Below are 15,217 nucleotides of genomic sequence, written 5' to 3' on the forward strand. Positions count from 1 at the left end.
AAAACCTTATTCAAAGTATCTCATTCAATATTGGGCAAAAATAAGCATCCAAATAGGAACATCAGACAAGTGATACTTATTTGAGATTTGCACGGAATCAGAGCGAGGTGGAAAGAACCCCGGACGCGCTCTGTAAGTGCTCCGGATGACAAGCAGGGTGGGTTGGAAGCACAGGCCCCGCCTCCTGACCGCACACCTGTCCTTGTCCCATCACCATTGACCCCTCCTGTGTCCTAGGAACTTCTAACTTTGGGCCCATTGTTCACATTCGTGGGTCCCTGAATCTCCTGAATCTATGACGCAATGCTAGGCAGGTGTGTATTTTGTGAAAGGAAACTGGGACCCCCTTCCGCATCCCAAAATAAGGTTAAGGAATCCTGAAAGAATATTTAAAATGATGCCGACCCGAAGGTGACGAGAGTGCTGTGGTACTTGCCTCACAGGCTCAGCCTCGTGGGCAGCAGTCATGGGCTTGCTTTTGTCTGGTCCCAACTATGCACAAGGAGGTAAAATTTAACAAAACAAACCTTCAAAGCCCATATTTACAAACGTGATGTGAACTTTGTTGAATAGTAATTTATTTCTACTTCATTTTTTAAAGTAAACAGCCAAGAAGGTGTGGTTGTTTAATTAACATGTAACTAACCACCCACAGGGAGGAGCGCCTTCCCCATTTGACAGAAACTTTGGAACCAAAATCTCCGCCCGGGCCATGCAGTGGATCACCGGGAAGCTGAAGGAGGCACAAGGAAAAGGTGCTGAGTGGCGGGGTGGCCTGTGCACATGACGCTTTCACTCTTACCAGACTCCATGGCTGCTAGATACGACATTCACGGTTATAATTAGGTGTAAATGTGATGGATACGAAATGCTTTACTCCCGCTGATTAGAGATGGGAGGCATCGGTCATCAGTGACACTCTTCTTAGTAAAATTGCTGTTCACATGTGGGCTCCTCTGCAAGACCCTCCGATGTGATCTCTCCTTGTTTTCTCCCTTTGCCACCTGGACCACTTTGGACTGGCCCTGAAGATACTTTCAGATTTTCTTCTTGACTCATTCACGACTCCTTTTTAGAGCAGGCAAGGAAGGAGCAGAGATATCCAGACTGTTTTCCCGTCCACCGAAGTGTGTGCCGCTCCCATACTCCACCCTCCCCGCCCCTCAGCATAACGTCGGATGTGTAACCATCCCGCCACTTCCTTCAGAGTTCACTGTCTGATCAAACCTTCCAGGGTGTTATTAGTCCCACTTTGAGTAGGGAATGCCTTCAATACTTTGGGACTACAAATTCTTAGTAACATTTAACTGAAGTCATTCATTCTTCCTGCTATTTATTGCTTGCTCTTGGATACTCTGTTCACTACATACTTTTCAATCATGAAAGGATCTTACACACTTTTTGCATCATATGGCATGGTCATTTAAGTCTTAAATGCATTTCCTAGTGTTAAGCCCACTTTGCCTTCCTGGGGAACAACCCCCCAGCCCCAGCTGGTCTGGGTTTTTGCTTTGGCCATTTCCTGGTCATCCTGTCCGTCAGGTGCTAGGTCAAGCTTGTCCTAACTTTCTCAGTCGGGGGGTTCCTCCCAGAAATAATTTGTAAGATGTTTTCATTTTTCAATGTTAATAAACTCCAGACACCTCCATCAAAGGTTCTGTAGCTTTCTCTGTAGGGCAGGGGAGGCTGACCTGCTCAATTTCTTTACTGTTTATATAGAATTATCTGTGTTTGTTTGCTCATTTTTGTCAATCTTTTTTTCATGTTTGTTTCTTGCATCCCTTTTGTAAGTTACGTCCTCTACGTACTTTTCAAGTTCATGTAAATTTTCAAAAACTTTGCCATGAAGATTTTCATCATGTCCTCTTTTGTTTTTGATGCTTTGTAGCCCTTCTGGTCCCATCACTGCAGGATTAGTTATTGTGCTGGTACCTGTAAGTCCCTCCCCTCCGTTTTCTTGACCAATCTTCCCAGATCTGTGTGTTTAAGTGTATTTCCAGTGTTTGACTTATGCAAACACAGAGATGTAAAGTTTCAAACTAAATTCAGTCTTCCAAGAACTGGCTTTGACTTTTTTTCTACTAATATTTTTTACATTAACTTCTACTTTTATATTTCATCCCATAAAAATAAACCTGGATTTATTTTCTTCTTTTCACTGTCATCTAAGGAAGCTTATCTCATCAATTCCCAGCTACTCACAGTACGTGCAGTCATGAGTGTACTTTCTTACTAGCATGGCCCTGAACCCCTGTTGCAGTTTAAGCCAATCTTCCCAGCCCAGTACTTGGTGAGCTATGCATTCACCCCTTACTCCCCATGGGGTGTCTCACTGCCAAGCACAGCGAACAGCTCCTCTCAGGGCTAATGTGGAGCGAGGGTGCCCCATCATCTCTGCCTCTTTCCCCGAATCTTGACTGGGACTCACAGGGTTTTCTCCGCCCACCTCGTCACAGCCCCAGGGATCCTGGGAGTCTGGCTTCTGCCCAGGGAGGATGTGAGAAGTCCCAATTCTTCAATCTCCTCACAGGATTCTGCTCCCTCCCGTCAGCAAACCTTCTCTGGCCACTTTGCTGGCCTCACAGGCCATTTCACCTGACCTTCCCACACAACCAAGCAGCCATTCTCAGGTCACTTTCTGTCCTTTATAGGAAGAAAGTTTGTAAACGATGATTCCGTCTGTGTGCTGGGAATATGCCAAAGAAACCTTCTTTTCCAGCCTGTGGCAGAGCTGAAGGAGAAGACAGACTTTGAGTAAGTAAACCTTACTGCAGGAGAAGGAATGGGGACAAGAGTCAAGGACAGAGGGACGCCACCGTCACAGTCCCTGTTCTCACCCCTGCCCCTCTCATCTGCAGGCACAGAATTCCCAAAGAGCAGTGGTGGCTGAAGCTGCGGCCCCTCATGAAGATCCTGGCCAAGTACAAGGCCAGCTATGAGGTCTCTGACATGAGCCAGTTGGAGCACGTTCACACCGGCCCCGAGGAGCCTGCAGCCATCTAGGCGCCACTGCCCGCCAGCGATTCCTCGGACTTCCTGTTTACCGCCCATTTTTGTAACACGTATGTTATTTATCAGCACTTTATGTGAGTACTGTGGACGTTAATCCCCAATCACACAGCACCGCCCTGTACCTTTCACATCCCCATTGGATCCTAAGCCTCCAGTGAGTTGTCTGCTGTGTCACACACCGTCTCCTGCTTTACCATATGCATTCCCAGTGGAATTAAACATTTGGCTAAAACTCAGACCACGGTACTAAGTGCCTTTGATTTTTTTTCAGTAGGTATTTAAACCTCAGGATCTGGGGGCAGCTACCAAAGGTTCACAGGCAGTTTCGTGGGCTGGTACTAGTCATGTATTTTTATAGGGATCAGTGAAGTAGGCTGCACAAAGCCGTCACAAAGGGAAAGGCAATGCTGTGACACACAGACCTGGGACATGGCAGGTGTGCAGAGAAGGCCCAGACCAGGACCCCAGGGGAGGTGACCAACTCCGGCCACACGGGCTCCTTTAAAACCACCACGAACACGTGCGTCGGGAAGAAGGTGAGCTTCCACACTCGACCTCAGTCCTAGCTGTGCACTGAGGAGGGTAAGACATGTCACCTAGTGTCTGGAGGGAAAAGCATTTCTGTCTCTTCTCCAGCCTCTGCTCTCGTCTGGGGTGAGAGGAACCAGCCTGTCCACCAGCCGTGTGGGAAGGAGTTGTGCACATCAGAGAAGGCAGCTGATAAGAAATACGGAAAGACCACGCAAAAGAGCCAGTGTCCTAATAAAGCGAGTCACACAAATTCTGGGCTCCCCAGTGCACATAAAAGTTATGTTTACACTACACTGTAGTCTACTAGGTGTGCGAGAGCAGTATGTCTAACTAAATGTGCAAACCTTAACTAAAAAATACTTGATTGCTTAAAAATGCTAAGGATCATCCAGGCCTGCTGGAAAGGGCGTGGACAGCCCTGCTGGGCGCAGTGGCCACTGAACTCGTCTGTGGAACGCGCAGCGCATCACCTGCGCAACACAGAAGGCGCTCTGCCGGTGGCCGAGTTTAGGACGTGAGGATTAAATGAGAAGTTCACTTTCTGTCTGAAAAAAGTAAAGTGAGCAACAGATGAGACAGAGCCCTTCAGTAAAGACAAAATGGGAACAAGTTAATGCTTATTAACACCAAACACACCAGCTCGCGAAAGGGATCCCATCAGGCTGCCTTGCTGAGGGTGTGTCTGTCCAGAATTTTCCCCAGGTCCTTGGTGTGACCACACTTTTTTATAAACGATGTTGGCATACCTTTGTTCACTTATTCATTTCACTCATTTTTTTTATTAGAGGTCCTAAGAGCTACTTAGCAAAATGTCATTTAAAATGACTAAAGCACAGGTAGGTCAGAGTTGCCTTTTATTTTAAGTATTTAAATAAATGTTCTATCATTATCAGAAAGTCTTACAACAGTTGTGCATCTGTTACACAACTTAATACATGATTATTACATGATTATTTCCATTCTTCATGATCACCCACTTTAAGATAGAAGAGTTTGGGGATGACCTGACAGGCAAGTACATACATACCTTTGGCAAAATTTTAAGATTAATAAATGAGGAAGATACTTGGGAAAAACCTTCCAAATTAAACTTGGCTCGGTTTGCTTCTCTGGGGCCTGTGAGCCACGTTAGCCGCGTCCCGAGCACAGCCGCAGCTCCTTGTCATCTGATGATCCAGGACGGGTCCTTGGCGATCTTCGTGTTCTCTGGTCCCAGCAGAGCCAGCCCGTGGGTGCTCCTCCCGACACCGAGGTACCTGAAAAGGCGGGGGTCAGGACTGTTTCCACATCAGCCGCCCGCAGGTTCACACTTCAGGACACGTGACCGTACTCACTTGTTGCTCACGTCAATGAGACCGTCGCGGTGGACGGCAAAGAGCTGTTCCCTGTGCGCTTGCTTCAGCTCATCTGAGAGGCCGTATAGGAAGTGGTCCAGCCCTGAAGGAACACAGGTGACTGGGGAAGCTGGCAGGGACAGCATGCGGCGGCTGACCGTTCCACAGACCCTGCTCCTAGGTGGCTGACCCTGACCCAGGCCCCTTTGGGGAAGAGGATGGAGATGAGTGAGGGCCGAGTCAGGATGGTCTCTGCCCCTGCCCAGGGCACTGGCAGTCACTGAAGCTCTGAGATGGTGAAATGCGACCCCTTTCAAGCAGCCAACCGAGATGCTCATTCTCAAGGTGGACACTGGCGTGTCACAAAGGAGGTGGCGGCGGGAGGTTAGGTGAGATGGGTACACATCTCGGGAACTCAGCCTGGAGTTGTCTGGTCGCACCATCCATCCAGGTGCTTGTGTTTTCTACTCCACGTACCTTTGTCCGAAGGAGCCACAGGAGCGTCCACAGCAGAGAACACGGAGAGCTTGGCCTCGTCAATGTCCTGCTGTGAGAACTTCCCAGACTTGGCCCAGTCCACAGCCTTCACAAAAGACTGGAGTGTTTCTGTGGAACGTGGATCCCTGGGAGACCCGAACAGTTAGTTACTCACGTTTACCACAAAAAAATAAGCAATAATCACATGCTGACTTCACAGCTTCAACACTTTATAGCTATTAACTTTATGCTTAGTCCAAAAATCAACACTCTGGAAATTTAAACCTGGCCACAGGCCATCTGACCCTCTCCCTGCCCTTAAAGATGGGGTTTGTTCACCCAGCCTCACACCAGGTTATTTAATGCACCCACTGCGACTTACTTGGGAGGAAACGTCAGACTGAATGAAAGACTCATGGAGAAACTCGAAGAAAGGTTAAATGAAAACGCTCCTTTCCAAAGGACGCACTCAGAATAGCTGAATAATCACCCAATCTGGGCCAATCCTGGAGCCCCGGCACCGTCTCAGTGGAAAGGGCTGCAGAGGCCTTTGCCCAATACTACGGACTACAGGGGCCAGGAGACGGGGGCCTTAGGTGGTGGTTTCTGTGCTGCAGCTCCCAGCCCGGCCACTAGGAAATGTTCAGAAGTTGCAGCAGTCAGGGGTAAAGAGTAGTGCCTCAGAGGCACAAAGAGTCCTTTCCCTAGAACATTAGGATGCGTGTCTTCAGGCAGAGAAAGTTAAATGGGCAAATGCAGTCAGTGGAGCCAGGAGCCCAGCCTCTACAATTCCATCAGCCAGAACACTGCTCAGGTCACCTTCTACTGAAATATGCTTGTCACCAAAGTGCCAGGATTCATTTAAGGCACAAAGTTTCCTGTTCCTTCCTGCTATCCCTAAAACCGAAAGGACAGTGCTGGGTGTGGTTAAGTGCCGAAGAGGTGGGGAAAGTGGGAACAATTGTTTCTAACGCTCACCCCACTGAGGTATGATACTGATGATTTTGAGCCAGTGACTGTCAGTGACATGACATTGTGTCCACATGTATGAGATGGTCAGAGAAAAGCTCACCTATATGAATAAAAGGTGAATATTCCATTATGACTGAGTTTAGCGCCTCCACCGTAGGCACCACCTTTTTCTCGAATTTCTGTGTGCAAGAATTTTGCAGTCATCAAACGTGCCAGGATCTTCAGACTGAAATAAATGATTAAGAATGCAAATTAAAAACATGGCTGGCAAGGAAGTAATTTTTAAAAATGTCAAGTGTATAATTAGGTGAAGACAAAAATAAAGCAGTGGCTTAAATGACGGGTGGCAGTGGACACACCTTCCCACACACTTCTAGCTCCCTCTTAACCTCTTCCCACCCACAGGGAGCATGTTAAAGCTGCAGCCACAACTTGGACCCCCACATCAGTGTTGAGTGTGTGCATGCGCACATGGAAGGCTCTTGACTAACTTTCAACAGGCATCTTCCCTAGGGTTTCCCTTGGTTGGAGTGTGCATTTTCTATGTTCCCACTAACTGCCAGTATGAATGCTAACAGCTGATGCCCTGGAAGGAAAAGGATGATCTGGAAAGCACCTTCCCAGGGCACAGTGAGCGGGGCCACACCGTGACTGCCATCCGCATGAGTCCAGGAGGCCCTGCTCTGTGTGAGCACTCGGCCCAGCAGGGGACACAGCCTGGTGAGAAGCTGAAGGGAGAAGCGTGTTCCTAAAGATGGGGCAGGATGGCTGTGCCGTCCTCACGGGCGGGCTCCACTCTGCCCACAGGGGTTTGCCCTCCACGTGTTTTTCTTTAGAAACTTCTATTACTTCTATGTTACCTAATGAACACACATTCACTATTGGAAAATTATAAAATACAAAAAGAGGCAAAAGAGATCAATAATCCCACTACCCACAGATACCTCTTGTAACATTTTCATGGTCTCACTACATCTTTCTAGTCATCGAAATGCACATTCCCACCCTGATGGCCTAGCATACAGAGCATGCCCCTTTCCTACAGATACGGAAATAAACGGACAGAAACGCTGAGCAATGTGACTCATTTTCTCTGTGCACTTCTGGAGCCTGGGCAGCCGCTTGTTTCTGAGTCTCTCGGACCCACCACGTTTCCCTCCCCGACTCTCCTCCTTGGAGTCATGATTTCCTTGCCCTCCTCGTTTGTACCTGGCATGGTCAGGGTGCGTGTAGGGGGCAGTTCTGACACATTCACCGACGTAGTTCACGGGGAACGGAAGCAGGAAGTGTGTCTTCATCTGGCAGGGCGTGAAAGTGGGCTCCTGCGGAGGGAAGGGAAGGCCCGGTCAGGCTGCGTCATGGGGAGTGGCCCATGGGTGCTTCCCGTACAGGTGCCACCTGGACTTCTGAATGTCCTACTTCCTGTGGGCATCACCAGCCACGGTCTCATCTGAGAGCAAGGCACTGACGATCACAACACGCCACACAGCCACAATGAAACAGCTCGTTCTACGTCATTTCTGTCGGTCACCGACTGTGCGAGCTTTCCTTTCCTTTCCATTTCTCTCCAGGAACAGTCAGTTGCCCTCTCTGTGATGAGCCAAACCCAATGCCCAGATCACCAAGCTGTGTGTGCGGGCAGGACACCACTGCCCAGTTGGTGAATTAACACTGACTCGGCAGTCAAGTTAAAATAGAGGCATGGTGATGAGACCATGTGGAGGCACAGAGGTCTTCATGGGCACCAGGACGAGAGACAGGAGTCCCTGGTCCTGCGTTCCAGCAGTGAGGGACTGACTGGCAACCTGGAATGGGCCGCCAGCCTATCCAGAGTCGAACTGGGCTGGCTGGTTCTGAAATGACAGGGCTGTGTTCACTTACTGTGATCATCTTTCTGACGACTTGGCATCCACTAACGTGTGCGCTTCCTCCACATCCGTTAGGCACAGCTTTCTGAAAGTGGTTCCAAGAGAAATGAGAAAAATCCTAAACTCACTTCAAATAGCTAAGATGATACATTCCAGAAAACTCATAGAGCTAATAACAAGTGTTAGGGCGCATTTGCTTTGGTGTTTTCAACAACGTTTTAACTACATAGATTTCTATGGATTTTCAGATGGTCTGGGAGCTGAGGCACCAAACCCCTTCAGCTGGGACTCTGAGAGGCAGGGGGGCAGGTCCATTGGGGGATGAGGATCACATGGACATAACCAAGGGGAAAGCGAAAGTTCATCCTCTGTAGAATGTGCATATTGTCAGCCTTGTGCGTGAGGAGTGAGGCTTCTCTGCTGACCCAGGTGAGCGAGATTAGAGCCACTCTGGAAGTTAATCACATGCCTAGCGCTTACTAGATGTGATTACCAGCAGGGGTTCTCAACCTGTGGGTCGAGACCCCTTTGGCGATAGAACTACACTTTCACAGGGGTCACCTAAGACCATCCTGCATATCAGATATTTACATTACGATTCATAACAGTAGCAACATTACAGTTATGAAGTAGCAACGAAAATAATTTTATGGTTGGGTCACAACATGAGGAACTGTATTTAAAGGGCCAGAAGGTTGAGAACCACTGACAGACGGCCTACAGTGCATTGCTGAGTCGGGGGAAAGCCTCTAGCTGCAGCCGGAACGGCCTCCTCAGGGCACCATTTTTGGCTGTTCTTACAAGAGCATATCTCAGAACCCAGTGTCCTGCCTCATCGGGAGAGTGTGCCCAAGCGCTCCAGAGACAATAGGAGCACAGGGCACAAGGCCAAATTAGAGGGTTTGAACTCACTTCTAACTGGGTCAGCCCTGGGCCGCACCCAACCTGGTCTCATCAGCAATGCGGACGCCAGCGCCCGCACACAGGACAGTCTGGCACCCGTCCTTCCCTGGGAGGGCTCTCACCTCCACCACGTGTGGGCGCACCGGCTTCCGCTCCTTCTTGCTTCGCCCCACGCTTCTGAGGAAGTCTCCCACTGCTCGTTCCGTCTGAGATAGCTGCTGCGGGGTCGCATTCACTGCACATCTGTTTAAAAAATCACGTATGAACAGGAAACCCTTACTACATCTAGTATAAATAACAATAAAAAGGAGATAATATATTGTTTTTGTATAAAACAATGCTCAAAAATATTAAAAAGAAACAGTAGCCAAATATGGAAATATCACAGTTTGATACTTCACCACAATGCTTTCAAGTAATCAGAAAGCCTGTCTTATCTTTCAATGGCTTACAGCTAATACCGTTGTCAAGATGAAAGACAGCGTTTCTGACTCTAAATATTGTTTCCCTGAAGCTGCCAACACCTTCACACTTACACTATCATAGACTGGAACTGCAATTCCTGTCTAGAAGGGAAGTCAACAGTTTGCAGGTGTAAACTGGTCATTAAACTAGGAAATTGTAAGTTGCCACCTATTCTCTCAAAAATGTATTTTTATATAATCCTTCCAAATTCTACAGAATCACAGATAATACTATGAGTTATTGGAACTATACAGTAAATTGACAGTGTATTTTTCTTTTTTTGGCCCTGAATCCTAAATTTATTTCAGTTAAATTACACACCATTATAGTAATTAACTATATTCCAGGCACTATACTGACTGCAATGCATTCTTTTCTTTTTTGCCATAAATCTTCAAAGTATTGTTTTATGGAGGAGGAAACAGAAGGTACAAGTGGTTAGCTGCCTAAGGCACTATGGGTACAAGCGTCCGTGCTGGCCCGAAACTGTCAGTCAGTTCTGCCCAGGGCAGGCCCCTCACCAAGCTTAGGCTCCCCTCCTGCCACCCAGATGGTCTGGGGAAACCTGCTGGCGAGTCCAAGAAACTGACGGGGAAGGTCCTGGGACTCCCCACGTAGAGCTACAATCTAACCTACATCCGTGTCACTGATAACACAACATGTCAATCATTTTTACATTCTGCTCACGCTCACAAACCTGTGGGCTTCGGGCCAACTGTATGTGGACGGCTCTGCTCCTAGGTGTTTTCCTAAACTATCGTGTCATAATTAATCTCACAAGAACTTTGCATTTTTACTCTGGTCTTGAGCAAGCTAACTGCACTGGGTCTCACGTACGGCTCATTTACAGAACACGTGCTGTTTACTTTTAGGAGCAATACGACTAAATATTTGCAGTAAATCCACCTCACAGTTCTAGGATGAAATTTTCCCATATGAAATTTCTTAATTAGAACACTGAAGTCTAGAATCAATTCTATAACCTACACCTTCACTTGAAGAGCATCTCCACGCTACACTCAATGAAACTGGATGCATCATTACTATCTTTGCTCAGGACAAACCACAAACCCCTACCTCATATTGTTGCAGTTTAATAAATGCTTCTTGATGCGCGGGAGCTTTCTCAGGATGGGGCTGATGTCTGTCATTTCTGCGATTCTCTTCATCAACCTCACCTAAGCCAAAGGAACCAGCACATAGAGCAGACACCCCGAGCAGAGCAGGGAGCTACTGGGGCAGAGCAGGAACCAGACACTCCTCCCTAGTCTGGAAACCAGACAGATGCCCCGATAGGGGAACCATGATGCTGTGACTGTGCCAGATGCACCTGCCTGCCTTGGGGAGGGGTGGGAATGGGGGGAAGAGAGAGGAGGGTAGTTTCTCCTGAAATTTGGTCAGTTAGAGAGTTAGCTTTTCTGAGATATAAATAATTTAGTACCAGGTAATTTTATTAACTCTGCAAGACCTGGCTAACCCGGAATACCCAATGGTCCCCTCTGCATATCACCTGGTCCATCCCATTGAAGGTCTCCTGCAGGTCCCCTGCGGGCGTCAGGGTCCTGCTGGCTCTGATGGATGCATAGAGGTGCCCCGAGTCTGGAACTCCATTGGACAGCTCTTGAGCAGTCATCTTAACCAACACTTTGAAGTGTTGTTCTTCCTCAAAGCACGGGCTATGGACAGGAAGAGTATGCTAAGTTTCTGGAGCCCCCTCAGTTCCCATTCAATAGCATGGAGAATGAGTAAGTTTTTAGACAATGTACATATCCTGAGAAATTTTACAAGTCCATAGGAATTACAAGTGGAATTAGGCTCTGAAATCAAGCCACCAGAGAGTAAAACCTCCCTTTAGCACACTTCAGACCAGCCCTGTGATATGGCCACAGCATTAACATATCTGCAAATCAAGTTACCTGTTAAATATTTCACTCCACAGGTGCATCATGTCTGGTAGGTTTCTCTCAAGGCAGAAAGATGAAAAAAATACACCCTAAATCAGGAAAGAAAATAAATTATTTAAAAGAAAAAAATAGACACCAGAGAAACCAACCTTTGAACACCCTGTGATGGAGAAACAAATGTTACCTGCTCGTAGGTGTCCAGGTGGGAGTCGTCGGGGAGCACGTGGGGAGACGCGGTCATCCCACCCGTCTTCAGCTCTATCTGCTGAGCCTGCTCCCTGTAGTCGAGGACTCCACAGCCCAGCCTGTGAACAGCAGGGAGTTCCCTAATCACCAATGTGATCTCGGCCCCATCACCTTGAATTATGAGCTCGGCTCAATCCAAGGTCCACGCCTGTACAAACTTCTTACACCTCAAATGTACACGCAGGCTGAGTCGTCACGGGCCCTCTCCCCAGGAGAAGCCGGGTCTCCTGTTCAGGGGGTCACTCAGCACTGTCCAGTCCACCAGACACCCGCTATCCAGCACTAACGTAAAATGCTGAGCTGCGCTCCCAGTGCTAGGCTTTCAAATGTTCACTGTGTCTTCCCTACTCTGTTCTTCCAAAACATCCAACAGACTATCTGTTCAAATACTTGGTAGTGTTGGGGGTGAAATTTAAAAACTAAGCCTTTTTGCATTTTTAAGAAAAGCTGAGGTCATCACTACACTGATGTTGCTTTTGGTAGAAACATTCTAACTGCTGTTCTTACTGAGAGAAGTAATTTAAGCCAAGCGACACTGTGAGGTTTTTCTAAAATGACCCCAGCCATAAAAGGACAAAGAGATGGAACCATATTTTTTAAAAGGGCAGGGAACTGTGCAGTCACTCTGCAGTGCATTTAGCTCCTGTGCATATAGGACACAGGGCCCAGCCATTTACTGCGGTGATTTCCCTTCGAAGCCTCTACGTACCTGGATTATAGGAAAGGAACCCAGCTGACAGCTCCCATCACCTCCCGCTCAGCCTGCCCCCTCAACCTCCGAGAGCCAGCAGAGGAACAGGGACACAGGACAGACATCACGCGCACACACACTGTGCACACCAGCCCATCAGAGGCCACGCGCACTGTGCACACCAGCCCATCAGAGGCCGCACCGCACTGTGCACACCAGCAGTGCTATGCCCATCTATGCTCTCAAATCTGCTCAGGCATCTGCTCACCCAGGATGACAGGACCACAAAACCAGCGCAGACAAGGGCATACGGCATGGCGGCTCAAGGACATCCCAGGCCCACATGTCAGACTTAATTACTTACATTTTCTGATGCAAAACCATCATTCTTTTCACAATCTTAAAGAGCTTAGTTGCTGAGGTAGATATTTTGAAAATTTCACTTATACTCAAGGCTTATAAATATTTAGTGTGCTATATTTTAGTAAGGAAATGTGATTTTCATAAGAAAAATCTCAACAAATATTGTACCCTTTATATACTGTAACAATGCTATGGATTATGAAAAACAAATGATTCACTAAAAAATAGATTATGAATGCATTGAAACAAAACGAACACAGAGAATATCCACCAATGAGATATACAAGCGTGTGCTGAGTGTGCAAACGTGTCTTACTTAGTGAGGACGCTGCAGAAGAGCGGCACGTAGGGCCGGAGCTCCTCGGGCAGGGTGTTGAGGCTGGAGAAGGCCCGGAAGTAGACCACGCCATTGGTGGGCTGGGCGCAGTATTGCACGGGGACATCTCCAGCTGCAGAAAGAGGCGTTTAACTTCCAAATTTTTACCATTACACTTGCAATCATGCAGTCAGTTATTTTTTAAATGGTAGTGCTTTTCAAGGGTGGAGGTTTAAAATTTATATCAGCAAAGAAATACTACTCATTTGCTGTAATTTAGACAAATTTCCCTATTGTACTTTTATATGGTAAAATTTAAACCGTCTTTAATACTAAAGAGCTCCTTGCTTTTTGAAGAATCAGGAGAGAGAAGCAGTGTGCTTTGGGTCAACAAATGCCCTGGCATTCAAGCTGGACCCTGCTGGCCTCTGTGCGCCTCACCTCCTTACTCAGAGTGGATTGTCATTCCTGCAATACAGACCCCACTCTTCACCCAGCCCAGATGCCTCTCATCCTAACAAGTCCCTCCCCAGGACCTGATGGCCCCACCATGAAGCCCCCGGCATCCCCGGTCCCAAGTTCCCCAGGGGGACGTTCTGTGTTCTCTTTCCACATCCCTAGCACAGTGCCCTAAACCAGCAGAGGAACTAAGGTACTCACTGGTGACTGACCTGTCCCCACCAATTCTGATAATAATCACTTAATGACTTTCAGTGATAAACACAAACTGTGGGGGATTAGATCAGTGGGATGTTAACCCGCTTTCCAGAAGACAGGGTCTCCTTTGCATGTGCACGCACATGCACACAAAAACTCAGACGTGGTAAACAGGACAGGCCCCGTTACAAACAGAGGGCCAGTGACAGACGCTTCACAGAAGTCAACGTGATACTCAAACGCTCTACACTCCTACACTGGTGGAGACAAGTCAAAGTGCAAGGCTGCCGTTAGAATTCCTTCAGGACAGAGCAATGAAGTCATGTCTTGCCACGTGGAAGCTGAATATCCACTCCAACAGGGAACGTTGTGCCAGAGAGGCCTCTGTGCTTCCAACCAGAAGCTGCTGACAGACCAGGGAGGAAACTCCAGGATGAAACTCGAGATGCCAGGGGCCTGCAACTCCTGTTGGCTCCCCACACCTTGACACAAGGCGCTGTGTGGCGTTTCCCGTCCCTCCACACTAGGCTGTCCCCTTGCCTAGACTGCAGGCTGAGCTGGAGAGGGTAATGGTGGGGACTCAAAGGCTGCCTGAGCCCTTTAAGACCTGCATCTAATGCAGCACAGCATCACTCACACTCTCCTGACTCCAGAGGCTGGGAACAGAGCCCACCACCCCCACTGGGAGGCAAGGACAGCCCCCTCCTGGGTAGAGAAGTCTGTCGTCACTGAGCGGTAACAGCACCCAGGGAAGCATCAAGAGCAGGACTACAAAGTCATAGGGGTGCTCCCATGGTTCACATGGCCCGAGCACCATGCCGGCCAGAGCCCACTGACCTGCCAGGGCCACCGCCAGCTCAGTGAACGGGATTCTGGGCTCAATGTCTGACACCTTCAGCGCCGGCAGACACGAGGCATCCTGAGTTTTGCTTTGCTGAGTCTGTAATTCTAAACCTAGGGGGGAAGAAGGGGGGGAAATGTATGAACATTTAGGAAGATAATAACCGAAAGATCTTCTGTAATTCATCTCTTCTGTCGCTAACTTGCACCCACCCATGCTGAGTGCTGGGGTGTGAGCACTGCCAGGCCAAAGTGAAGCAGAAGCATAAGCAATGCAGGTGGCTCTTCCCTAATCCTCACTCTCAATGACCTAGAGCAGCGATTTTCAACCTTGTTCATCTCATGGCACACATAAACTAATTACTAAAATTCTGCAGCATGCAAAATTTTTTGCTCATCTGATAAAAAAAAAAATAGGTATAATTTCAATTGATTCACACCAAACAGCTATTGTTGTGTTGGTTGTCACTTTTTTATTTGACAACCTAAGGGAAAAGAGGTCAGTGCCCCTGACTAAACAGTCAGGTATTGCATGTGTGTGCTAAAAATTCTTGTGGCACACGGGTTGAAAATCGCTGCTCTAAAGGAACAATTGTGCTGGTGGGGGTGGGACTTTGCTCAGACAGGTCCCTGACTCC

At 48.0% G+C, this 15,217-nt stretch overlaps 2 protein-coding genes across 2 annotated transcripts in view; one reads left to right on the top strand and one right to left on the bottom strand.

Annotated features, from left to right (window-relative positions):
* Nucleotides 1-3,248, top strand: part of PFKP (phosphofructokinase, platelet) — a 66,555-nt gene extending 63,307 nt beyond the window's left edge. Inside the window, exons 20-22 of the mRNA XM_070391160.1 lie at nt 656-755; nt 2,652-2,754; nt 2,859-3,248. Coding sequence (XP_070247261.1) covers nt 656-755; nt 2,652-2,754; nt 2,859-3,003 — 348 coding nt within the window. The 3' untranslated portion in view covers nt 3,004-3,248. The remainder of the gene's footprint in view (nt 1-655; nt 756-2,651; nt 2,755-2,858) is intronic.
* A 1,113-nt stretch (nt 3,249-4,361) lies between these two features.
* Nucleotides 4,362-15,217, bottom strand: part of PITRM1 (pitrilysin metallopeptidase 1) — a 34,805-nt gene continuing 23,949 nt past the window's right edge. Inside the window, exons 14-26 of the mRNA XM_070391146.1 lie at nt 14,577-14,693; nt 13,083-13,215; nt 11,651-11,771; nt 11,479-11,555; nt 11,073-11,238; nt 10,640-10,740; nt 9,220-9,340; nt 8,208-8,279; nt 7,536-7,648; nt 6,427-6,552; nt 5,355-5,500; nt 4,878-4,980; nt 4,362-4,799 (exon numbers count right to left, since the gene is read on the bottom strand). Coding sequence (XP_070247247.1) covers nt 4,706-4,799; nt 4,878-4,980; nt 5,355-5,500; nt 6,427-6,552; nt 7,536-7,648; nt 8,208-8,279; nt 9,220-9,340; nt 10,640-10,740; nt 11,073-11,238; nt 11,479-11,555; nt 11,651-11,771; nt 13,083-13,215; nt 14,577-14,693 — 1,490 coding nt within the window. The 3' untranslated portion in view covers nt 4,362-4,705. The remainder of the gene's footprint in view (nt 4,800-4,877; nt 4,981-5,354; nt 5,501-6,426; nt 6,553-7,535; nt 7,649-8,207; nt 8,280-9,219; nt 9,341-10,639; nt 10,741-11,072; nt 11,239-11,478; nt 11,556-11,650; nt 11,772-13,082; nt 13,216-14,576; nt 14,694-15,217) is intronic.

This window comes from Myotis yumanensis, unplaced genomic scaffold (assembly GCF_028538775.1).
Source record: "Myotis yumanensis isolate MYYU_CA2020_CCGP unplaced genomic scaffold, mMyoYum1.0.hap1 SCAF_1, whole genome shotgun sequence".
Classification (NCBI taxonomy): Eukaryota; Metazoa; Chordata; class Mammalia; order Chiroptera; family Vespertilionidae; genus Myotis; species Myotis yumanensis.